The sequence below is a fragment of the Dreissena polymorpha genome, chromosome 14 (genome assembly GCF_020536995.1).
Source record: "Dreissena polymorpha isolate Duluth1 chromosome 14, UMN_Dpol_1.0, whole genome shotgun sequence".
In the NCBI taxonomy this organism is placed as follows: Eukaryota; Metazoa; Mollusca; class Bivalvia; order Myida; family Dreissenidae; genus Dreissena; species Dreissena polymorpha.
The window spans coordinates 10,094,395-10,121,750 of NC_068368.1; the positions used below are offsets into that span (position 1 = coordinate 10,094,395).

The 27,356-nt window shown below is 35.4% G+C and overlaps 1 protein-coding gene across 1 annotated transcript; it reads right to left on the minus strand.

The window, feature by feature from the left end:
* Positions 1-15,206: 15,206 nt before the first annotated feature.
* On the minus strand, positions 15,207-25,497 carry LOC127858672 (uncharacterized). The gene is made up of 5 exons (XM_052395875.1): positions 25,371-25,497; positions 24,445-24,939; positions 22,614-22,751; positions 21,475-21,612; positions 15,207-19,547 (listed from the first exon to the last, which is right to left on the minus strand). Exons 1-5 carry the CDS (start codon positions 25,495-25,497, stop codon positions 19,342-19,344), a joined length of 1,104 nt encoding a protein of 367 aa, XP_052251835.1. The 3' UTR covers positions 15,207-19,341.
* Between the last annotated feature and the right edge of the window lie 1,859 nt (positions 25,498-27,356).

The following is a 27,356-nucleotide window of genomic DNA, read 5'->3' on the forward strand; positions in this document are numbered from 1 at the left end:
ACTACTACTACTACTACTACTTCTTCTACTACTACTATTACTACTACTACTACTGCTACTACTACTACTACTACTACTACTACTACTACTACTACTACTACTACTACTACTACTACTACTACTGCTACTACTACTACTACTACTAGTACTACTAGTACTACTACTATTTCTATAGCGTGTACACTCTAAAGCTGGATATAACACATAAGTTTTTCCAAAAAAGATATTTTATCCGTGACGATCATAAACTAACTGTCAATATGTCGGCATGTGTTTTCAATTGACTGTTTGGTTTACCCACTACCGGAAGTACATAGCAGGTCAGCAATATTGATATATCATCATCATCAGATCTAACACCATTCCCCATAGTTATCTTTAATTTGTACCAGCATCTTCACCATCACTGCGCTATAATCATCATCATCCTTATCGTGGCCGTCATCGTCATCATTATTTGTGATGTCATCGATGTCACCAGCATCTTTAATACTTAAATAAAAAGTTTGTGTTCAATCAAAACATAATTGATCCCATTGTTCATGTAATTATCATTATATCATATATGTTAGAAGTGAAATAGTCGAAAGTAGTTCCATATATCCACATGTTTATCTGGAACGACACATTTCACATTCGCATTAAACCCCGATTTCCAAGAGGGAGAACCATGTTTATATGTTTCTGTAAGATTTAAAACATTAAGTGTTTTATTTGAATTAATAATAATCCATTTTACACAGCTACGTCAGCCAAATTTCTTTACAGATTTTCGTCGCATGATGTTTTTTACAACTTTGAATTTAATTATGTATTTAACTTCGCCAGTTTCACTTCCAACTTACTGATACTGATAAGTGTATGTCAATTTCAACACGTAATAATTCAGTTTGTAAGTGGCTCGAATATGATGTGATGATGAATTGATAACAAATTATTGCATTTAATTGTTAAGGTTTACTAGTGTCGTACCACGGTAACATTACACCATGACTTACCCAAACATTTTTTTCTCTAAATCCAGATTACCTCCTTGCAGTCGCCGTCGTTATGGGCGCCGTGGAATCGGCATCAATCAACAAACGGGTTGCTGGATCGCCGGAACCTTGCTTCGCAGTGGCAACAGGCGGCCCAGTTTCACCGGCGAACTTCACGGACACAATCACTGCCCTGAAACTGAGGGCGCAATCTATTCATACCATGTCTCTGGACATTAAAACCTTTGTAAGTTTTGTGTTGTTTTTTGTTGTTGTTTTTTTAAGTGGTGGGTTTTGATGCGGGGTGGTGTTTGTGCTTATTTTAAAGGATAACGTCGGAATTCGAGTGGTCACAGTAGTTGTTGTGTTCAGCTTGAGGGATCAGACAGTTCCTTGGATCGATCTCCACTCTTGGGGAATTTTCAATATCCGCTCTCTAAAAGGAACCAGATTCAGTTTCTACCAAGAAAATGGACTCGAGATAGCCTTAATAAGCGCTGTTATCCATGCGGTCGAGATTATAAGAACGTATATTCAGATCGCACGTTAACATTTAAGCGAATGTTTACGGTTTAAAAAAATGTATCTCGTCTTTAACAATACCTTTTGAAATGTTTTTTATTATCTATTTTATTTTGGTTATGTTATACAGTATATATTTTATGAGATGACCGCGCGAATAGTTTTTATTTCGTTGATAAAAACAATAACCCTTTTTGCGGATGCGATAATTAATTTCTTGACTTGAAAAATAATTTTGAAATTTTCCTGACGTAGACCCCCCTCTCCCTAAGTATAAATAGATTTGAGCGTCACTTTTTTGGTAATTTCCGTTGAAAGGAAGTCGTCTCTTCGAAACGAAAATCCAGTTAAGGCGTGAAGTGTCGTCCATGATTAGCCTTTGCGGACTGCACTGGCTATCTGACAATTTATGCACATGCATTTAGCACGGTTTTCACCCTGCGAGGCTCATATTTAATAATAAAACATAAAATTTGAGCCGCGCTTTGTGAAAAGGGAGTTTAATGCATGTGCGTAAAGAGTCGTCCCAGATTAGCCTGTGCAGTCTAAACTTGCTAATCAGGTACGACACTTTACGCCTAAACTGGATTTTTAATAAGAAGAGACTTTCTTTAAACGAAAAAATATCATAAAAGCGAAGTGTCGTCACGCACTTGCATTAAACCCTCCTTTTCACATAGCACGGTCAAAAAAGGAATTTCAAATATATCCACGCGATAATAAGTACACATTTGTTGTGATTGTGTATACAGTATACTTCTTAGTAACGTTAAAAGCACTTGTTCTGTAGGACGAATTCGTCCAGACTTCTAAAGTCATTATTTAATCTCAAGTATACGGTCTTCACGGTTTAAAAATATATACATGGGCAGATTGAGCAAGTCACGATTTTGGGAAACGGTTGATACATCATAATAAACAAATTATAAGCGGATAGAGACAATTGAAAAACGTTTAATAATGAATGTAAACAATCTAATAACATGCATGTTAATAACGAAATAATAAAAGTGTTTGTTCCTCTTCTGTTTTAAAGCACATAAACCTCCTATGGCCCAGTTTTAACAAGTGTTCCTGATAAACTTAGAAGCAATGTGGAATACAGAGAGTATTAGATAAACATACATAATATTCAATCCTTACAAATAATGCAAATGTCGTGAAAATATGACATGATTCCCCCTCCACACACACACACACACACACACACACACACACACACACACACACACACACACACACACACACACACACACACACACACACACACACACACACACACACACACACACACACACACACACACACACACACACACACACACACACACACACACACACACACACACACACACACACACACACACACACACACACACACACACACACACACACACACACACACTTGTAAAATCTTCCAACCGGGGAAATGTGTTCTAAACCTACCAACCGGGGACCACCATTTCCACATATTCTAGAAAGCTGAAAGTGATAAAGAACAGACAAGTTTCAAACCTAAAATACGATTTTGACATAAAAATTATGATAAATAGGGTAATAAATCAAAGAAAATTTTACATGCACACCGGGGAATTATGTGCGTACCAAATGAGGAACTGCGATGTGTGCCAACTGGGGAACGGTGTATACCAACAGGGGTACTAAGTGCGTACCAACTGTGGAACTTTAATGTGTACCAACAGGGGAATGGTGTATACCAACAGGGGAACTTAGTGCGTTCCAACTGTGGCACTTCAATGTGTTCCAACTGGGGAACGGTGTATACCAACAGGGGTACTATGTGCGTACCAACCGTGAAACTGTAATGTGTGCCAACAGGGGAATTGTGTTAACCAAAAGAGGAACTTAAGCGCGCTATCGCCGTGGAACTTCAATAATGTCCAACGGGGAATTTGCGTTTACCAACAGGGGTAATTGTGTCTAATCATGGTACCGTTGTTAATAGGACCATGGCGTGCACGTTCATGGAAAATATTTAAGTTAGTACAAACATTGAAAAGAATATGTATGAAACAATATTTAAATTAAATATGTTTATCATATGACCTTATATAAGTTATACAAAAATGCCTTATTTGATTGACTCAAATATTATTCACATCAAAATAAGCATAAGAGACATAACGCAAATCAAACAATACATGTATGACTTCATTAGCTATAAGCCGACTACAAGCATGCAAGTGCTACATTATACCATAACAATTATGGTGCAATTAATCAACAAATGAATACAATTTGTTCTTAAAACTAAAAAATTAAAAAAAAATTTCAGGCCACGCTATTTGTCAAACCGAATGAAGGAGAGGGGGAGGCGGCTTATTTGTTTAATTCCTTTTTTCCATCAGAAAAAAGCATTCACGATTTTCACGTACTATGAAGTTTTTTATCCTAAAAGTAGAACTGCCCATATGCATGTAGATTGAGTAGTGTAAATTTACTTTGTCCTTACTATGGCATTATAAAATAACTCATGCATTTAATCCCCTGAAACAGGTAAACATCAGAAAAGTCATTCACACGCATGACAACTTCCACTTCACTTAAATTGTCTTAAATACATTTATTGCATTTTCAAAAATAATAAAATCAGTAACTTAAAACAATCATGAACGTTTCACAACGATTGTGTCGAGGCCTGAGAAACTAAATAGTTTAGTAAAGTAGCAAAACGACTTGATAACAATGCATTTTGATGCGCCAGTGACTTAGTCTACGGCGGTAGGTCAATCTGAATAATGATCAGTATTTATTGTTATAATATATGTATTCCAATTCTACAACTGTGATACCATTACACATGTGCTGTATTAAAAAAATACAGTATGTATGCACTTGTCCGAGTAGAGAATGCCAAAAACGGGTTAACGTTAATAATGAACTTACATGTAATTCTACCTGTCGAAATAACAGATTATATTTTAAGGAAAATAGTCACTGGCAATCGCTTTGTTTTCCCTTGCAAACCAAACACCTTTTTTTAAGATTTGAACTCACGTATTTTGTTCAAACTACCTTTATGTAAACCAACTTATGTACCTAATTTGTGCATAAATTATAATAGAAAGAGTGTATTTTAAGCACTGAAAAGTTATGCCGATGTGTCATCCATATATTATTTGTTGAAAACAATATAAAAGTTATAATTAATGTTGTTAAACACATATAATCATCGCTGACTTTGACAGCATTATCATTATATAAAAACACTAATAATTAAATATGAACCAAAGCCAACACTTATCAAACACGTAGTTTAATATTATTTTAAATCACTTACATTATAGTATATATACTTACTGGGAGTGCACATGTGGATCAATTGTTAGACCCTTGTTGATGCCAACTTAAAAATAATATGTACCAACAGGAAAATTATAACAGTGTGACTCAATTCTGAATATACAGCACCAACTCAAACAAGATCAATTTCGCATACATGTCAAAACACTTAATTACATTCCAGATGGCAGATAACATGGTTAACATACTGATTAATCACTTAAAACAACCGACATTATAGCATCATATCGCAAATTGTATAAACATGATTAATTATTAGCTTTGTGCATGCATTTACATATCACATATAAATATATGTTTCAAATATGTTTTGTTCTAGGTAATCTACAGCTTGTTCAAGTGTGTGTATTTGAAGAGTATTCGAAAAAAAAGTAAATAGCTTGTGTTAGAATGCATAAAAGAGGTCAGTCGCAAACGCGATAAATTGTTTTAACAATATCTTAGTCTGGGAAATGGGTATGTTAATTGATCTTTAACCATAAACGAGACAAAAACATAAATAAATCTGGCATCTTAGTAATTTTCATCGTCGTTGAATTATAAACTTCAATTAAAAACATGGGAAAAATGCATAACTCCTCGCGAATTTTTGTAGATCAAGCAATTTTGATATGAAAAACATATAATCATACTAATTATATACACAAAGCAAATATGTGAATTGATAGTTAATGTGAATATCTACACGCAAAACAAATGCACACAAATCTGTGTAGGAAATTATTGTAATATTTAACAACTATTTAATCAATTCTAGTGCGATATTTACGCAATAATTTACATTTTGGTAAATTTTTACTTTAAAATAACTATTAAGTACTCAACTGCAAGTCAGACACCTGTCATTCAAAACAAATTTTGTAAAATTGACAAAATATTCATTTGTATTCTTCATATTGTAGCAGTAGTTTAGCAGTAGTTTTTTATGTTATTTACATTTATCTTATTACATCTAAAAGTGTTTGTCTGTTATGCTTGAACAAAATGTTCGTTTCCATTTATCCGACTGAATTTTTTTGTGCCTTCTCTGAATGTTTAGCCTTCTAGATTGATATGTTATCATGTTTGCTATATTCATTCATATTCACCAAGTTTAGGGTAAAAAATAACTTGTATAGTGAGTAACTCGTAGAAACTCGTAATAAAAAGTACAAAGAAACACTTATTGGCCGAACAATATACCAATCCTAATTTGTTCGGCGATATGATTATGAACAAATATCGTTTTTGACTGAACCGTATTAATAAAACATTCAAATACAATAAGCACACATATATCGTTTTCGAAAAGAGTATATAGAACAAGAAAACACACAAAACACATGTGGCAACTTCATCCTTTAACGTATTCTCCTAAACGTGCATTATATGTGTAATATTTTTTTAAGTTAAAAGTCCCCGTCGCTTTTTTGTTTCAATTAAATTTCTGCAAAAGTCTTTGACATTTTTCCAACTTCTGTTGTGAAGGTCATTCTCACTTTCAATGCATGCAAGTATTTCTTTTTTCCCTGGTAATTTACCCATTATCAAAAAAGGATCAGAGTGTCTGTGAACAGCTCCTTTTTCGTTTTCACTCCATGGCTTTTTGGCTGCTTGTTTTGTTCTCCTGGTATTTGAAGTACCCTTTTCTGTACATGGATAATAAAACACCATATGACGTCGCTAACTGCCATGTGTAAGATATTCATATTAAATATATATACTTCAGTACAATTTTTTATAGCAAAATTACGACAAAAGCGTCCAGGTACTTACGGCACCTGATAATGACATCGATGTCACACGACAAATTTGGAAACATAATTTTGCCTAATGAATCAAACAATTACTTTTTTAAAGATTGGCTGAATACACCGACGTAGCATGTCATAACATATACCAGGTTGTTCCAAACATGTTATCAAAGTTCGAAAAAGTATACAATGAATATTTTTTACAGATACTAATAAAACAAAATAAATGCACGGTTAAATGAAAGGTATTGTACTTCTCTGGACAAATGTGTTGGAAGAAAAAAGAATTGGTGAACGGACTGTGGTTCACGGTAAATCCTGTATGTATTGTGCGGTGGTGGGTATAAAATGAACTATCTTTTCTTACCAATGTCAGAATGTATCGTATAGCAAAATATCGAGTAGACGCTATTGTTTTTTTTGTCGTTAAGATAAAATATTAACCAATGTCCATATGTAACACGCAAGTTAAATTTCCTAATGTCTCAGAGTTTCATACACAGTAATTGGCAGCGTATAAGTCTTATACTGAAAATTAAAATTAATGATATTACACTTCTTGGATAAGCGATAATTAACGTTTTTGTGATTATGATGAAGTCGATGTTTATACACAACAGTGGTTAATACACATGCTCACCAGTTTCATTGACAGGTGTAAATTCTAAATTTTTTGTGTATATGAAGATTTTGAAAGACATGTAGTTCATAGTCACTACAACTGGTAAACAATATTTTATTCTTTTAGAATTCGCATAACGTGTGCTTTAACATGTTAATATAATGATCATTGACGTACGTGTTATGTTAAGCCCAAATACCAATTAGCATCACCCGATATAAATATTGGCACAATATAATTTAAGGTAAAATTACGCCCATTTCACTGAAGACTAAACCAAACCAGAAAATACGACTTAGTAGCTTCGACATAGTGAAATATTACAAACCGTCTCATCGACTTCTTCCGTGTGTACGGATGTTGTTTGTCCTGGTTCCTGGCTGTCCGTAGATCTAGTAGGCATTGTGTTGCCTATTCAAAACAACAATAAAAAATGGTATAACACATAATTTAGTCAGAGTTTAAAAGTTCGTTATTCATGAAACCATTTAGTACAACACATTGGCATTAATTCCTTGTACAACAATTACAATAATTTCATGATGTTCATAATATTTATTTAGGCATGTGTATTAATAACAAAATCACTGTGAAACATACCCTTTTTTGTTCCGTACATTTCTGAAAATGCAAAAAACAAATACACATTATCAGACAGAACGCATTTCAAGTAGAGCTTGACGACGTTCAATGACAAAAAAAATTTAATTCACGGCTAAAAGGTATTTAACCAGAATACGCATTAGTAAGGCAAAATTACCCATTCGACCTTGCGAAATATTACAAACCGTCTCATTGACTTCTTCCGTGTGTATGGATGTTGTTTGTCCTGGCTGTCCGTAGATCTAGTAGTCATTGTGTTGCCTATTCAAAACAACAATAAAAATTGGTATTACACATAATCTAGTCAGTGTTAGAAAGTTTGTTAGTTATGAAACCATTAAGTACATCGCATTTGTATTAATGCATGTGTAGTAATAACATATCACTTTGAAACATACCCATTTTTGCTCCGTGCATTTCTGACAATTCAAATAACAAATACACATTATCAGAAAGACCATATAAAAGTAGAGCTTGACGACGTTCAATGATTAAACATTTTAATTCACGGGAAAAAGATATTTGAATATCTGTATTTAAAATGAATAACTCATGAATGAACATGAATGTTATCATAAAACTGATTGGCTATATTTATAAAAATAATAATTCAAAAGACATTTAAAGCTAATTTAAAATGTGGTAAATATCAGTGATAAATCCATCACAGATGACATCTTTACAATAGAATGTACCTTTCTCCATGGAAGTGTTGGTACTCCATAAGCATATCAGAGTTCCTCGCCAATTGCAATGTCTCTGTCGGCGAAAGTGCATAGATGGGGAGTTTGGTTGACTTCAACTATTTTCATTACACAATTTTGTTTTGCGTCTCCATTTTCAACATCATTTATCATTCGACCCTCATGAAATATATCGTGTGTAGCGTCAATGCTGAATAAAACATTTAAATAAACACTTCTGGTGCTTTAAACTAAACTAACGCGCATGCCATATTTAATTATTATGGTGAAAAAACTAAAGATAATTCTTCTTCTAATGGCGTGATTTAAACGTTTGATGTGCAAAGTAAAGATAATTTGTAGTTACCAGCAAGATTTGTCTCTGTATTTAAAAAGTAAATGAAACTGCCTTGACCCTCCTTTTCATACTCCTTTTCTAATTGCCATGCATGTTTTAGTCGTGTAATCAGATCTCCTTTGTATTCGAGAAGAAAGTCTCCTTTTTTAAAAGGCTTAGTGGCAAAGACTCCTTCGCCTGAAATATTTATATTTGTAGACATCTTATATAAATAATCATTTTGGTCATATAATTGAAGGCTAGATATAGGCGCCATAAATAATCAATAAATCTTTATGCTACTTCCATACTTCTGCCCAGTATTAAGTAACCCAATAGTCCATGTTTGTTTTCTTCTTTTTAATGGAAAGGGGCTACGATGTTCTTTTATAATTTCTAAACGACTTTAAACATAACCATATACAAAAATATTTGTACCTATGACATCATTGACGGTTTTTACTTCAAAACCTGGTGGATCAACGTAATTCTTGCAGTACGTTCTTGCGAGACCAAGGGGACTTGAAACCTTTTGGCTACTAAACGTTAAAATGGAAATGTCGATGAGAAAAACAACAAGAGCTGTCAGAAGATAGCGCGCTCGACTATTCAAGTGCTTGACAGTATAAAGTAAGCCACCATGGGGAAATTGTTCATATTCAATATAACTATAGTTATATTCTAACTGGAAGAGGACCATAATTGAAACATATTGATCCTTGTCAATGTCATGTAACTTGTGAATATGTTACTATGTCGTAATAAATAAGTTTGAACCAAACATATTGATCGCTTATGTATTAAAGAAGTGGTACATTATAGACGATTCTGAGTTCAGGTTTCCACAAAACATATTTATAACATGACCTACGCTCCAGGAGTGAAATAACGTAATGCTCAATTTTGTTTATTACACGGGTGTTATTACACTAGTTATATAACTGTGAAATGACGTCATTTTTTTCGAAATGACGTCATTATTCCAGCGAATTTCTTCAGTTAAACTCTTTTACAATGTGAATAAACGGTGAAAAGAGCATAAAATAAAAAGAAAATGTATTGGTCATGTTATAAATAGAATCTTTGATTCGTGGTCATTTTGTATTGAATTTATGAATCTCGTCATCTAAATAAAGATAAAAACTCGGCAAGCCTCGCTTTTATCTTTATTTAGATGACTTGTTTAATAAATTCAATACAAAACGACCACTCATGCAAGATTCTATATGTATTGAACATTTGTAAAGACATAAAACAAACTAATAAGATTGTATTTCAAGTTTGATAGCAATAGCTTGGGTGGGATGGTTGGACGATCTTAAGAAAAAAAAATAGCTTTTTTTAACATGTTAAAAAAAATAAGGAAAACAAAAACATTTTTTTTAGGGGGGGGGGGGGATTTCTAGGGTGGGGCGTGTGGGGTGGTTTGGGTGAAGTATGAATCAAATCTGATCCTAAATAAAGAAGTTATGGAAATTTAATCAAAATTTATTAATTTCACCTTCAGATTCAAGGTCAAAGGTCAAGGTAAAATTCAACTTGCCAGGTGCAGTACCCTCATGATAGTAAGAAAGTATTTGAAGTTTGAAAGCAATAGCCTTGATACTTTAGAAGTAAAGTCGATGTAAACACAAAGTTTAACAAAATATTCAAAGTTACTAAGTGGAAAAAGGGCCATAATTCTTACAAAATGTTGTTTACAGTAGTCTGCTCTTGTTTATAGATTGGGGTCATGTTGGTAAAGAAGTATGCAAAATATGAAAGCAATATGTCAAGGGACAAAGAAAATATTTAAGGTTGTACGCAAACTTTAACAAAGAATTATTAATAATATGCATATTCTAAGAGAAAAAAGGGGCCATAATTCTTACAAAATGCTTTTAACAGTTGTCTGCTCTTGTTTATAGATTGGGGTCATGTTGGTAAAGAAGTGTGCAAAATATGAAACCTTATTTCAAGGGACAAAGAAAATATTTGAGGTGGTACGCAAACTTTAACAAAGGTTTATCAATAATATGCATATTTTAAGCGGAAAAAGGGGCCATAATTCTTACAAAATGCTTCTTACAGTTGTCTGCTCTTGTTTATAGATTGGGGACATGTTGGTAAAGAAGTATGCTAAATATTAAAGCAATATGTCAAGGGACATAGACAATATTTGAGGTGGTACACAAACTTTAACATTCCAACGCTCACGCTCACGCTAACGCCGACGCCGGGGTGAGTAGGATAGCGAAAAACTGCCTAGAGCTCTACTTTGTTTAACGTATATTTATTAAATATATTCGTGAAATATGTACCGTAAAACAAGCTTTGTAATCAAATGATATTTATATAAATCGATCTTTAGAATTCGTCTTCCAGTATTACTTTAACGTTTACATAAAAACGCTTTTTAATAGTTATTGAAAGTTGTAAACATAATTTAAAAACTTACCTTAGTTTAATGCGTTTGTTCGCTCGAAACTCCAGTTTTCCAACTTACTTTCACTAAATGATATAAATACCGAGTGTATGATTTTTAAACAGCGCAACCGGGGAACTGTTATAAGCCTGGATACACACTCGATTGTAATTTGGTCAAGATTTGTGTATATTTTGTGCATGCCACAAACCCGCTAATCGGGGAAGGCGTTGGAATTTCTAATTTGAATTGACAGTTTGGTATTTCATACACGTAGATTAGAGATTTTCGCCTAAAACCAACCGGGAAATTCCCCGGTTGGTAGGTGTTCCCCGGTTTGTTGGTGTGTATTCATACGATTTTCCCCGGTTGGTAGGTTTTACAAACTCACACACACACACACACACACACACACACACACACACACACACACACACACACACACACACACACACACACACACACACACACACACACACACACACACATACGTGTATAAAGTGCATAGTAGCACCTACTCCACAGACCGGCTTAAGTAGCACACTGGTTTCCCTACGTACTACCGCGGTAAGACTTATGGAAAAAGTTCAATGTAGATAAATGAAACACAAAAAGGACAAGATGTGAAGGCTGAAAGCATTTCCTTCCAATACACAAAACCTCGAATTTTACTGCAGCAAGTAGCACCAGTGTGCAGGTGCTACATAGAATTTAATATCGAAGCTTCATGAGTGTGTTACTGTGCTACAAAACGTGTGTGTCTTAACACACACAAACACGTATATGGCGTGTTATGTAGCGATTCTTAAAGTGTAAGATAACTGACTGTGTTGCTATTCGTTTGATGCCAGTTGATGTACTGAAAACTTACACAGATAGGATAATCTTTTTGGCATTTACTTGTATTATTGTTATTGTGATACACAAAGAGCTACATTTGAATGTGTGTGTCCGTTTAAAACAAGCTGCAAACGCGGTTCGACATATATTCGACGTATATGCTGGTTTGAAATAAATGTAGAAAATTTACGTTCCTAAGTTATTATATAAAAACAAAGATTTAAGTATTGTTGTTTTCTTTTTTCACTTAATAGTCGCATATCCACCGCATGAAATGTTTGTTATGATGTGCACGTATATTAAACCACATAGTAGTGTTCGTAGATACAAATTTTACTAAGTGAGATCACATCATATTATGTCCTCACGTGGTTTATTATGAATGTATTTCTTCGTCATCGAAACATATGGTATGTTGATACTTGATTAAGACGAAGTTTTCTTTCCACACATTCAAAAAACACTGCTACATCTGCTTCTTTCAAAAATGGGTCTTATGGCATATGCGGAAAGCGTAGCTAAAGCCAAGCCTGCGCACATGCGCAATCTGGTCAGGAGCTGCGCTTTCCGCTATTACAAAGCACGCAAGCTTTCGTGGTATGTCCTTGTGCCAGAATGTAGTCGTGAAGACTCAGCGACGACCTATAAATAAACTCTGAATTACACACACATGGTATTCGCAGAGTAGCCTATTCAGTATGCATATCCTGAAAAGCTTGGCTGGAGCTACTCTGGCAGCATATTACTTAAGACCCATTTTTGTATGATGCGGGTCTTTAAAAATCTCATTTCGTCTTTTAAATGGAACATCAAACCACGATACTTTCCGATAGAAAATTGAAGTCAAACTGTGTTATGTATAGCAAACTGGCAAATGTCGGTAGCCTATTCTGGCTTGCAGTTTTCCCTTATATCACGGACACTTATATTTCGGTAGTTTTGTTTCACAAGACAAATGGCATTTACCGATAGGTTTTCATTCATTTCTTTCCCTAAAATTCGTGTAATTTTATATCTTAAAAGCAAGACTGTGTTATCAACATAAGGCATTTATTGATAGTACATTCCGTCTTACCCTGACGATTTACTGACCCAACACTGATCCTGAAGGTCTTGGGGAAGGAATTGACCGGCAATGCGTAATTGTAACTGGGCCAAAATGTGAGTGTATGTTTTGTATGAACATGTATACCCCAGGAAACCCGAAACCTTGCGAGCAGTGTAAATTCATTGGAGCAGTGTTCGGTATTTCACCATGAACTTACATAGGGTAAGTAAATTGGAAAAATTAAAATTTTCCAAGTCCAATTTGAAACAACTGTGTATTAACATTGATAACAAAGGTATTGGCTTACATGTAGAAAAATTCCTGACAAATTTTCTTAAAAATGAGAGAAATGTGGCTCCCTGAAGTAGAAGATTGGGCAAAATGGACCATATTCAGGCATTTAGGGGAGAAAAACTGCTTTAATTTGCAAGCCACTACAATAATTTAAGGATTTATACAAACTTACACATGTCTGCAATAACCTCTCAGCAGGGTTTCTCCAATATACTATTTCTTGTGGAGAAATTTGCGTTTTTAATGACCATGTTGGAAAAACATGAATACCATCTGGAGAAGACCAGGAAATCTTATATGAGCAGTGACTTTATAATTCTTTTTGGTGACAAAAAACCTTATTTCCAGCCATTTTTTTGCAATTTCTTTGCTTTGTAGAGGCATATAGTAAGTGTATGTGGGTTGATGTAGAGAGTAGTACGCATCTACCTACACTGAACAGTTTACATCCTAAACTAAAAAACGCGGTGATGTTGCCAATGTTCTAGTGGATTATGCTCACTCAGCCAATGGAATAAATGAATTGTATTCATTCGGGTCTGCTGGCGTTATGTAAAAGGTGATTTAAGGTGAAAGGCTGGGTTAAACAGCTACGCCGAAAAAAAATACTCATTCTTTCTCGCAACACCCGAAATCAACACACAATATGAAATTATCCGCCTCGATCGGAACTTTTATTGTCCGTGTTTAAATAATTAAAATAATTTCTTCACCATCTAGAATTCGAACAACCTTACAAGTAGGACCACTGCCCACTTCAGGTAACTTTAAACAAGTATTTGAGAATGAAACGTCCATAAGTGGTACAAAATATTCAAGGTTGGTATAGGCCGTACGCAATGGGTCGGAACGCAACTATTTTGCCTTTGAAAACACAGAGATCAAGAGCGCAATAATTTTGCCCATGTTTTTCTTTGAAATAGCTTCAATCAACACTATCATAAACAAGCGAGCCCGACAAGAGAATTCTTTCTATGAAATGCATTTTATACCCCTTGCGTTCTCTATTTAAAAGTTTGCAGTACTCTTATTCAAAGTAAGGCAGTACGCTGATCCAAAATAAGGGGAGGGGGTTTCACCCTATCATATTTCTGTCATATTATTGTTACAAGACCACCCTTCGGATAGTAACCTCTGGCAATCACACCAGGCCAATGGGAAATTAATCACCCCTAAATAATAAGTATCGCCTCATGTTAATAGAAGGTCAATGTGCAAGTTTGGAAAATATCTGATGAAAAGTGTGGACTTTATCGCGTAAACAAGCGGAATTTCACAATTTTCTTTAATTCAAGGGGAGATATTTCTGGACTGATTGCTCCGATTTTTGCTCGTTTTGAATAGGGTTTTAAGTCCTCATTGATATGAAGACACTGTGCAAGTATTGTATGAATTGGATGAAAATTGTGGACTTAATCGCTTAAACAAGTGGAATTTCACAATTTTCTCAAATTTAAGGAGAGACAATTCTGGACTTATTTCTCGGATGTTGCTCTTTTAAATAGGGTTCGAGTCCTCATTGATATAAAGACACTGTGTAAGTTTGAAAAGAATCGGATGAAAACTGTGGAATTTATTAGGTAAACAAGAAAAAGTCTATTGGACGCACGGACGGACAGACAGACGGACAACGGAAACCACACCATCATATAAGCTCTTCAGGCCTTCGGCCAGTAGAGCTGATTACACATGGAGATATGGAGCTTCTCCATCTACATTTACTTTCCATCTCTAGCTCAATCCCTTTCACACGCTCCCTTATTATTCAAATAAAAAGAAACACTTATTGATTTATGACATTTAATGAATGAAATGAACAACGTAGAACTATAAACTTGCAAAATGAAAATAAAAGTATGAAACCAGTAAAATTCAAAATAAAAGACAATGGTTTTAAATTACAAATGCAAACAGATGTCAAAAAGAAAAGTATACATCAAATTAAATACTATCTTGAATTTGCATTATTTCTTCCCCTTATTCAAGCGCTTTTCGAATCCTTTGCAGCAGACAGCATCTATAACATTGAGACAGAAGAACAATTTGCTCATGATAAACAATTTCTCATTTTGTCTCAAGGTTTTTTCGCAAATTCCGTGATGAAACAACTATTCTTAAAGATGTGCTTCTTTTAATGAGATCCCTTTAAAGCCCTCAGCTGCAAATTTCTGAAAAAAGGGAATGAGCAGCATATGAAATGTCAATTTCTGACTTTGGAATAATACTGTTATCTGCTGCTGCTTCCAGTTTGGACAACCTAACATAAGAACAAAGTTAGGGCCGCCATTCATTACAAAAATTGAACAGTGCACCAAATGAACAGAGGTTTAGATAAGGGCAAGAATCTGACTTCTTTCTATATCAGTTATTTTTCACTAAGTCCAATGTTGTGGGTACTCATTGGAATTGTCTCATAGAGACGGTTCTAATGAGTACCCACAACATAGAATTTTGATCAAAATTAAGAAAGCTAGCAAGGAAATACCCCACTTATCCAGATCTCTGAAATAAACATTTCCCCCTGATATTATCCAAATCAATTCTCTCATGTTCCTAAACATTTGAAGCAGATGCTAAAACGATCAATGACATAAAGAACTCTTCTCTAAATGTATGCAAAAACAGTAAATGTGATTAATGAGTATTAGGCAAACAATAAAGATTGCATAGAGCACACAAGCGGACTAAGTCAACTTTTACAAAATGTGACTTGGTTCAGTCATTTTCCAAGTCATCAAAATCTTGATTAATACAAGCTTAACCATTCAAATGAAATATTGCATTGTAGTTTGTATTTGCTTCAAGGTGTTGAAGACCAAAAGTTGAGCATAACATTAAAGTCTGCTTTAAATACTGGCAAAGGGTACAGCAGTAACAATGGCGAAGGGTGGAGCAGAAATAGAAAATAGATATAAAAACTGTCGTATGCACTGAGAAACAATAAAAAAAACATAAAAAAGATAACTATTATACAACAAAACTATTGCCAAGCAATAAAAGTCGCCTAGCGGTAGCTAGTCTATTTGTTGCCATAGCAACCAGAATTCTTGACGTATGAACAAAATTAAATGATGTGCATAAAAAATCTCCATATTGCCATCTGCCCATGTTTTAAGTTTTGTGAAAAAATATGATGAACTTTTTAAGTTATTGCAGGATTCAGAAAAGTGTGACTGACCAACACACAGAGCGCAAACCATGTCCCCTCCGGTTACACCGGTATGGGACTAAAAATAGCTTTTAACATATATCGAGACATTTTTTTATCAAACTTGTTTTGTTCAACAATTTTTACTTCAAATTGACAATACAAAGTTAGCTTAAATTCTTGTTCAAGAGGTTGACCTTTAAAGGAATGACAAAATAAATACATACCATATAAACAAGAGCCATGTTGACATGGCCATCCCCGCCGAAATTGTTTGCTTGTATGAGAACATTTGTAGTTATGCTCCGGACAAAACAGATACAAATTTACTATGAAATAAAATAAAGGGAGATAATTCAAAAACTACGGCCGATAGAGTTATAGTTCATGTTCAATGCACTTCTCCTAGTTGCCATCTGTTTATATTTCTAGTTTCAAGTAAATCCCTTCAGTAGATTTGCTCCGGACAAAAAATTTACTTTGAAATTAAATAAAGGGAGATCATTCAAAAACTAAGGTAGATACTGTTATGGTTCTTAGTCACTGCACTTCTACTTGCCATCTGTTTATATTTCAAGTTTCAAGTAAATCCCTTCAGTAGATTTAGAGTTTTGCTCCGGACAAAAATTTACTTTGAAATTATATAAAGGGAAATAATTAAAAAACTAAGGTAGATAGAGTTATGGTTCTTGGTCACTGCATTTCTCCTAGTTGCCATCTGTTTATATTCTAAGTTTAAAGTTAATCCATTGAATAGATTTGGAGTTATGCTATGGACAAAGTTTCTGACAGAAGGACGGACGGAGACTTACTATATTCCCTTCCGAAATTTCATTTCGGCCGGGATAACAAAGGGCTATAACTCCCATTTTTTATATGGGAGTAATGGTTCTTTTACACTGCACTTCTCCTCATCGATATCTATCTACCTATGAAGTTTGGTGTTGATACCTCTTATAGTTTTTGAGATATGCTCTGGACAAAGTTTCGGACGGACGGACAGACAGACAGACGGAGACTATTACAATATCCCTTCCGAAATTTCATTTCGACGGGGAAAATAAGGAGAAATTGGTCATGGTGAGCAATTCCTCCTTTTGTCCCTTAGTGTTCAAGGGCTAATGATACATAAAACAGTTCTAAACAATTATCTGACATTTAATAAAATTCTTGTTGAAGTCCTTTGCTGCAAATTGAAACAGGAACCAATGAGTTAATGAGATGAATACCCCAATATGGCCCCTTGAAGTTGCTGCCTGTAGTGTAGGCCATTAAATTTCAATCCAAAAATGAAATAACAGGAAGACACACAGTACATTATTGCATTTAAATATGAACATTTTATTAAATTCTGTCAAAATGCCATCCTTGAAAAATTAAAAACAAAATTTTATCTACAGACAATGGACAAACAGATGGAATCAAATATAGTCCCCACATACTTTGTATATAGACCTCTTGGGATATAACGACCTGTTTATAAGGGGGCATAGAGTATTAGTTTCTAATGGTACAATATAGTGTTTAGCACAAATTTGAAAATCCTAACCCTTTACCAAACAATGACGAAATTTTACTAGTTTGTTGCAGACGGATCTAGAAATAATTGTGAGAAAAGGAGAAATTGCTCAAATTGACCCACACTTTCTCCTTATCCCACAATGATTTCTCACCTGCAAAAGCAATTTCTTTACATTATTTTACAATTGTAATTGTCATCTGCAACTTCTTCCAATTTAGAAGAGTTCAAGATTTGTCGTTTGGTAAAGGGTTAATCTAAATCTTAGTTACAAAAATGACTAACAGCAAAAGTTCAAGAAAGAAGTTTTACAACTAAGATCAACATCTCAATTAATACACAAATGAGCACTGTTCAAGGTCTCAATTAATACACAAATGAGCACTGTTCAAGGTCTCAATTAATACACAAATGAGCACTGTTCAAGGTCTCAATTAATACACAACTGAACACTGTTCAAGGTCTCAATTAATACACAAATGAGCACTGTTCAAGGTCTCAATTAATACACAAATGAGCACTGTTCAAGGTCTCAATTAATACACAAATGAACACTGTTCAAGGTCTCAATTAATACACAACTGAACACTGTTCAAGGTCTCAATTAATACACAAATGAGCACTGTTCAAGGTCTCAATTAATACACAAATGAGCACTGTTCAAGGTCTCAATTAATACACAACTGAACACTGTTCAAGGTCTCAATTAATACACAAATGAACACTGTTCAAGGTCTCAATTAATACACAAATGAGCACTGTTCAAGGTCTCAATTAATACACAAATGAGCACTGTTCAAGGTCTCAATTAATACACAACTGAACACTGTTCAATGTCTCAATTAATACACAAATGAACACTGTTCAAGGTCTCAATTAATACACAAATGAGCACTGTTCAAGGTCTCAATTAATACACAAATGAGCACTGTTCAAGGTCTCAATTAATACACAAATGAGCACAGTTCAAGGTCTCAATTAATACACAACTGAACACTGTTCAAGGTCTCAATTAATACACAAATGAGCACTGTTCAAGGTCTCAATTAATACACAAATGAGCACTGTTCAAGGTCTCAATTAATACACAAATGAGCACTGTTCAAGGTCTCAATACACAAATGAGCACTGTTCAAGGTCTCAATTAATACACAAATGAGCACTGTTCAAGGTCTCAATTAATACACAAATGAACACTGTTCAAGGTCTCAATTAATGCACAACAGAACACTTTTCAAAGTATCAATTAATATACAACATAACATTGTTCATGGTCTCAAAGAATAATTCACTTATTTTTCTTTAGCATATTTTTCAACTGATATTTAATGTTCAACCATGATCTGTTTTGGAGAATACTAAATTTGGTTTGTGCTGTAAAAATCTCTCCTTTTCCAGGCAGACCTCTTGTGCCATTTAAATATTGCCCGAAGGCACTGTACAGTGCTTTTTTTTCATCAACTCTCCAAGCCACATGCACTTGTTTTTTCTTTCCTGAAGAAAAATAATAGCATTAAAAGTATATTTGAGATTTATGTTGGCCTTTCTAAATCATCATTTTCAAACATATAAGATCAAATGTATGAGCAGTATTGTCAAGCATTTTGTACAAATTATTGTCTATCACAAACAAGAAATGTGTCCACACGACACGGATGCCCCCAACTGTTACTTTGTCACTACATAAAAGCATAACTGTGTTAATGTTTTAAAGTGACCTAGTTTTTTGGCCCGGCATGGCCCAGGTTCGAACTTGGCCTAGAGATCATCTAGATAAAACTTGTAACCAAGTTTGGTGAAGATCGGATGAAAACTACTTGAATTAGAGAGCGGACAACATGCTGAATGTTTAAAACGCACTAAGTGACCCTGTGACCTAGTTTTTTGGCCCGGCATGGTCCATGTTCAACCTTGGCCTAGATATCATATAGATAAAACTTCTGAACAAGTTTGGGGAAGATCGGATAAAAACTACTTGAATTAGAGAGCGGACACCATGCTGAATGTCTGAAACGCACTAAGTGACCCCGTGACCTTGTTTTTGGCCCGGCATGACCCATGTTCGAACTTGGCCTAGACATTATCTAGACTTCTGACCAAGTTTGGTGAAGGTCAGATGAGAACTACTTGAATTAGACAGCGGACACGAAAAGTGTGAAGGACAGACTGACTGACCAACAGTGCGAAAACTATATGCTCCTCTTTGGGGGCATAAAAAAAACATGCAACAGTTTCCAATCATTATGATAATGCTATGGCCAAACATGACACATAATAAGTATGGCAAACGGTTAGACGCATTATCCCAAGAAACCTAGTTTCTTGGGGTTATTCGTCGAACCGCGCTGAAAACCGGGGTTCTGAAATAATAACTTTTATGTGTCTATGTGCGTCGTCTTGCCGAGAAAATGGGTTCTCAAGCGTAAACTAAGGTTTTCAAATGAGAACCTAGGTTCTCGTGAGAAACCTAGTTTCTTGGGATTATGCCTTGAACCGCTTGCCATAATTAACCTCCAGTTGCCTCCCATTGCTTGGTACATGCTGACGGCATATATGTAGAAGAAAGTGATTTTGAATATTATTGAATTTTCAATACATCAGTATGATAAGAAATAGACGTGAAAGAGTGAATGTTACTCCCCAAAAACATTTTTTTGAACAATGTTCAGACATGGCTAAGTAAGCAATCATTATGGTATAAATAGAAGTTTAATCTCAATTGATAATGTGTAATAATGTATTATTCAATCTTAAGATATCGGCCCACACTGCAAGAAAAACGTATGCACTAAAGACTTTGCAAACATATTTCAATAACTTGAGATATCTGCAAAAATAAAGTTCTTAACAGCGTGTTTTCATTCTGTCCAGCCCGTGTGTAATCATATGTGAACCCCATTAATCCTGCACCCTGAATAATATGTGTCCCGTATTCCAAACGAGCAAGTTTACGCCGTCCAACGCGTAATTCTGGGAACCTAGGTTCTCATGAGAACTATGGTTCCCAAATGAAAACCACAGATTTCAAGAGAACTTAAGTTCTCGTCATCAGAACTATGGTTTTCACAGTGTAATTCTGGGAACCTAGGTTATCATGAGAACTATGGTTCCCAAATGAAAACCACGATTATTAGATGCATAATCCCAAGAGACTAGGTTTCTCATGAGAACCTAGGTTCTTACCAGAACCTTGGTTTTCAAATAAGAACCTAAGCTATCGCCGTTTGATGCACATTTAATGATAACTTGGGCTCTGATGAAAACCTAGGATATCAAATAAAAACTTGGGTTCTGGAAGCCATGTGCAATCTTCAAGAGAGAACCTAGGTTTTCGTGAACCTAGTTTCTTAGGATTATTCGTCAAACTGCTTGCCATAAATAAGTGTGTAGAAAACAGGAAACATGAATTGTATTGACTAACCTTCATCAGACAACCTCTTTTCTTTGGGTTGCAGGGTGGATGACTCTGACCCACCACTAGAGATCCTGCCAATCTGCTGCGTCATTTGGACATTCTGGGTGCAAGCATGTGGTCCATCGATCTGTGATTTTCCAACATCTAAAAACATGCTTAATAATAAAATATGAAGGCTAAACTTATTTCCTTAATGCCAACACTCTATCAAAGATAACAGAAGCACTATGGTTTTAAGACCATAGTTCAGGTGCTACATACAATGTGTGTGTTCTCAAGTGCTACACAAACTGTGTGAGTAAGCAATCTTACATACAAGTATTCATTATATGATCAACAAATACTAATAATGATCATCCTTATCACCATAACTGCTTTTTTATAATCATCATCATCATCATCAACACCACCACCATCATCATCAGGGTTGGAAACTAATTTTTTACAATTGGTTGCCCGCATAACCATCTTAAGTATTTTGGTTAAACAAATTATTGAATTTTAAGAATTGTCTTAGATATTCTCCGAGAAACTTTCAGAATACCGGCCCAGGAGTTACAAAAGCAACACCTTGAATCAAAACCAATCCACCTGCTAGAATCCATGACTTGCATGGACTCTAATCATGCAAACCCGTTTAGTCACCTATTTTGATATGCAGTGCTAAATGGTGGGTGTATTCTATTCCTTCAACCCCCACAGCCAAAGGGCAATGGCTTGAGAAGTAGGAGATGAAAGTCAACCATTGGTGGGACTTGAACCCACATCTGCTTTACCCCTAGACTATAGACTACTTAGTCACGTTATTTGGTCAACCAGCTTACACTTGGTGCTCAGGTGAGCTAAAACAAGAGAACCGCATAACGAGACTAGGTTCTCATGAGAACCTAGGTTCTTACCAGAACCTTGGTTTTCAAATAAGAACCTAAGCTATCGCCGTTTGATGCACATTTAATGATAACTTGGGCTCTGATGAAAACCTAGGATATCAAATAAAAACTTGGGTTCTGGAAGCCATGTGCAATCTTCAAGCGAGAACCTAGGTTTTCATGAGAAACCTAGTTTCTTAGGATTATTCGTCAAACTGCCTGCCATAAATAAGTGTGTAGAAAACAGGAAACATGAATTGATTTGTATTGACTAACCTTCATCAGACAACCTCTTTTCTTTGGGTTGCAGGGTGGATGACTCTGACCCATCACTAGAGATCCTGCCAATCTGCTGCGTCATTTGGACATTCTGGGTGCAAGCATATGGTCCATCGATCTGTGATTTTTCAACATCTAAAAACATGCTTAATAATAAAATATGAAGGCTAAACTTATTTCCTTAATGCCCACACTCTATCAAAGATAACAGAAGCACTATGGTTTTAAGACCATAGTTCAGGTGCTACATACAATGTGTGTGTTCTCAAGTGCTACACAAACTGTGTGAGTAAGCAATCTTACATACAAGTATTCATTATATGATCAACAAATACTAATAATGATCATCCTCATCACCATAACTGCTTTTTATAATCATCATCATCATCATCAGAAACACCACCACCATCATCATCAGGGTTGGAAACTAACTTTTTACAATTGGTTGCCCGCATAACCATCTTAAGTATTTTGGTTCAACAAATTTATTGAATTTTAAGAATTGTCTTAGATATTCTCTGAAAAACTTTCAGAATACCGGCCCAGGAGTTACAAAAGCAACACCTTGAATCAAAACCAATCCACCTGCTAGAAAATGAAAGTCAACCATTGGTGGGACTTGAACCCACATCTGCTTTACCCCTACACTATAGACTACGTAGTCATGTTATTTGGTCAATTAGCTTACACTTGGTGCTCAGGTGAGCTAAAACAAGAGAACCGCATAACGGGTGCCACGCTCGGCTGCGGGTGCAGGTTTGAATAAATGAAAGCTTGTAATTTTTTTTTTTTTTTTTTTAGAGGTCAGTGACCTTGGCCTTTGACCTAGTGACCCAAAAATGGGTGTGGCATGTAGAACTCATCAAGGTGCAGCTACATATGAAATTTTAAAGTTGTAGGTTGAAGCACTTTGATTTTAGAGCTAATGTTCAAAACCTTGACAAAATGTAAAAGTTTTTAGCACGACGAAGACGAGCTGGCTATGACAATACCTCGGGTTTTCTTCTAAAACAGCCAATCTAAGTAGAGCTTTGTCACAGACGTGACGTATACCCCCATATGCTGCATTGACACAGAATATTTTGCATGCCGTCTTCACAAAACAAGAGAAGCTAACTTATGGTGATTTTTAAGAATTATTAAGCCATTATCATTTATGGCCATTTTGATCTTTGAACCCTTGAATTCTTTCGCATGACATGCTGTCCAATGACTGCACAAAATTAATGTACAAAGTCATTTTAAAATCTCACAATGAATGACATAGTTATGGCCCGGACAAGCTCATTTATGGCTATTTAGACCTTTCAACTCAATGTGTGACCTTGACGTTGCAGATATCGACGTTATTCTTTCGCATGACACACCGTCAAATGATTGTGAACAAATGTACCGAGTATTTTAAAAATCTCACAATGAATGACATAGTTATGGCCCGGACAAGATCATTTATGGCCATTTTTGACCTTTGAACTCAAAGTGTGACCTTGATCTTGGGAGATATCGATGTAATTCTTTCGCATGACACACCCTCCAATGATGGTGAACAAATGTGCAAAATGATTTTGAAATCTAACAATGAACAACATAGTTATGGCCCGGACAAGCTCATTTGGAGACAGACAGACAGATCGACAGACAGACCGACCGACAAAGTGACTCCTATATAGCCCCAATTACCAGTAATGGGTGTATAAAAAGCATAACAGAAAGTAGCTGTTTTAAACAGTAGTAGATAGTTGTAAGCTCAAAAACCGTTTGTCACCCAGCTAATTACAAGTCAGGCATTCACTGTTAACTTATCATTCAAAGAGTTGTATTGTCTTACCTTTGCTCACATTATCAAACAGTACATGGTGTGCCTTTTTAAGATGACCGGATTCAGTGGCTGATAGAATGCTGGCTACTTTTGTTAGCTCCACAGCCCTGTTTGAAAGTCTGTACCATTTCTTATGTACATCAACAGTGTGACCCATATGGTCTGTTATCCAACGGAGCTCTGTTTCTTTCATGTCTAGCAATTGTAAAGTTGTAGCTAGATATTTTCGCATCTGTGTAGCAGTAACTAAAGATGCATGTTGAAGCTCTGCCATCACACAAACTTCTCTTACACAGTCAGAACCACGAAGTGACTTTAACGAATTCTTGTAGAGCCTAGCAAATATGTAAGGGTTAGTTTTGTTCATGATGAAGGATTCTCTATGCTGCATTAACATGTCAATTGCAGCAACTGTCTCCTCAGGGAATATAATGGGCACTTTCTTGCTTCTTGCACCTTTCCCTTTCACATACCCAAGCTTCAGTCTCTCTGCTAACTTCCTCTCTTCAATAGGTTAGTTGCATCTAGTTCTTCTTGACAAATGGAACTTCCTTCACATATATTTTGCCAGTTTTTTATTCTTAATTTACTTGGTTCTCCTCCTCTTCTAGCATTAAAGGTTATTAGCCTTGAAAGAGTGAGTTTTGATAGCAATCAAATACCGCCCTGATGTTGGCTCAAAACTGATTTTCAGAAATTAGCCTATTTATTTCAGTCACTGTCTTTTCCTTCAGTTTTGTAATGTCACTTGTAAGTGGCAACAACTCCACTTGGTCTTCTTTCTTTGTTCTGATGCTATTGTTGCAGTGTTTGGAAGTCTTAGCCCATTCTCCATCATACAATTTGAACATTTCTCAATCTTTTTCAGCAAAACATCATCATTCTGGCGTTAAAGCGATGCCCTCCGCTGCAGAGCAATAAGACCTTTTTACTACCTTGGCCACACTTCAAAGCTATATTAGGCTTCTCAACAATGATTCCACTTTCAGAGAATGTAAATTCACTTAATGTTTTCACACCATGAATTATCTCATTCCAGTGTTCTGTATTTATCAATTCCATCCAGGAATAGCTTTCGCAATTTGAGACCTGTCTTATGCTGATTAGTAGTTTGGCCAGTAGTCTTACTGTCCACGATGTATCACTATGTTCTTTTCCCTCCTCAAGCAGAGACTTTGCATAAGTACTCAAAAGGAAATCGTTTTTCACGATAATGAAAACTTCATCTTTCTTTCTCATTTTATCTAGGAAAATCTCAACAGCTGTTGAGCAATTTTGGTGGAAGAAGCAGCAGACTGCATCACAGTGATATAGACGATATGGAACTCTGAATAACATTTTTCTCTTTTCCAAGAAAAACAGATGCTTGACACTTTTTTCCATGTCTCCACAACTGGGTTTTTAAAAATAACCATAACAATGAGGGCAAGCTTTATACTCCTCTGCTTTCCTGGAGCTACTTGATCGTTTGAAAACATGAAGTTCCCCACCAATGTCTTTGACTTTGGATTATGCTTGAATGTACCTTTGTTTGTAATAATTCTCCAAATATTTCTCCTTTCTTTTGAACCCAATGGTTTAGATAGAGCTTCTTTCACAAGTTCTTCTTTAGGATGTTTTGCAGTAACATGCCTTGGAATGTCACACACTCGTTTATCGCATATGAAACATGTGTGTTTCCTTGACCAGTCTCTTTGCCCTTTTCCTAAGGCATCTCTTCTTTGTTCAACTGCAATAGCTAAAAGAAAACACAAACCTTTACATCATTAAGCAATACATGTGTGAAGAGTATGTGACAAAAGGGCTCAACATTAACGGTTGTCCTATTGCCCCAGGCAGGTAAAAGTTGGGTCCAGGCAAGTTATTTATAACAAATTTATGACTGCTTTACATTCAGGGCAAGTAGATTTTCTATGCACTTGCCCACCAGGGCAAGTGTTGATTTTTAGGTTAAGGTGTGAGCCCTGGACAACTACAAATTAGTTTACTTGACACAAATATCAAAACTACATGACAATGCATAAGGTAAATGCACAACAAGACTGGGAAGATGACCCACAATCACCCACATAAGTCATAGTGTCATATAACACAAATGACTATGTAAACAAGTAAATGTGCCCATGATTTGTTATAATAGTAAAAGACCACTAGATTAAACTTCATTTAAATATAAAATGTATGGATCGCAAGGGATATGAAAATGTATGTGGTCCTAAGGTTCTTTCACCTTGTTTTTGACTCCATGTGACCCACTTTTGATCTTGTCCACGAGTTCAGTGCATTGTTGTTTGTAACATGTATGTTTATAAGTAACAAGACATTGCCAAGCAATAAAAGAGTTCCCTACAGTAGCTAGTCTATTTGTTGCCCATAGTAACCAGATTCTTGACGTAGGAACAAAATGAAATGACGTGCATAATCTCATATGGCCATCTGTCCATGTTTCAAGTTTCATGAAACAAAATATGAAGAACTTTTAAAGTAATCACAGGATCCAGAAAAGTGTGTGACTGACTGACAGACTGACTTACACACAGAGCGCAAACCATATGTCCCCTCCGGTGAAAACGGTAGGGGACTAATAATGATAGAATGATAGAAAAACCTTTACTCACTGGGTTTTGTATCGAGAACAGAACTTGACACATGGTGGACTGCTTCTTCAGCTTGTTTGTCTTTACCTTCAGATGAGTCTGTTAATATAAAGTTGAGTAGTATACAGGGCATAAAGGGCACCTAAAAAAACATTTTTTTAAAACAAGTTCATTTGAACTGATATCCCCCGCCGAATAAATTATGTTTATAAATGGGTGCAGAACTAAAAGAAAAGTTTGTATGTGAAGCGTTGTGCCTTTTCTCAATTATGTTTTTAACTCATTGTACGTGATATTGATGAGTTTGCAGCAGACAATAAAAAG

Excerpts from the sequence above, each read along its gene's own strand:
- LOC127858672 (XM_052395875.1), bottom strand. The coding sequence starts at position 25,497 with ATGGAATTGATAAATACAGAACACTGGAATGAGATAATTCATGGTGTG. Across the intron at positions 21,613-22,613 it reads AAAGAGGTTGTCTGATGAAG|ATGTTGGAAAATCACAGATC; the intron begins GTTAGTCAATAC and ends GCATGTTTTTAG. Across the intron at positions 19,548-21,474 it reads AAAGAGGTTGTCTGATGAAG|GAAAGAAAAAACAAGTGCAT; the intron begins GTTAGTCAATAC and ends ATTTTTCTTCAG.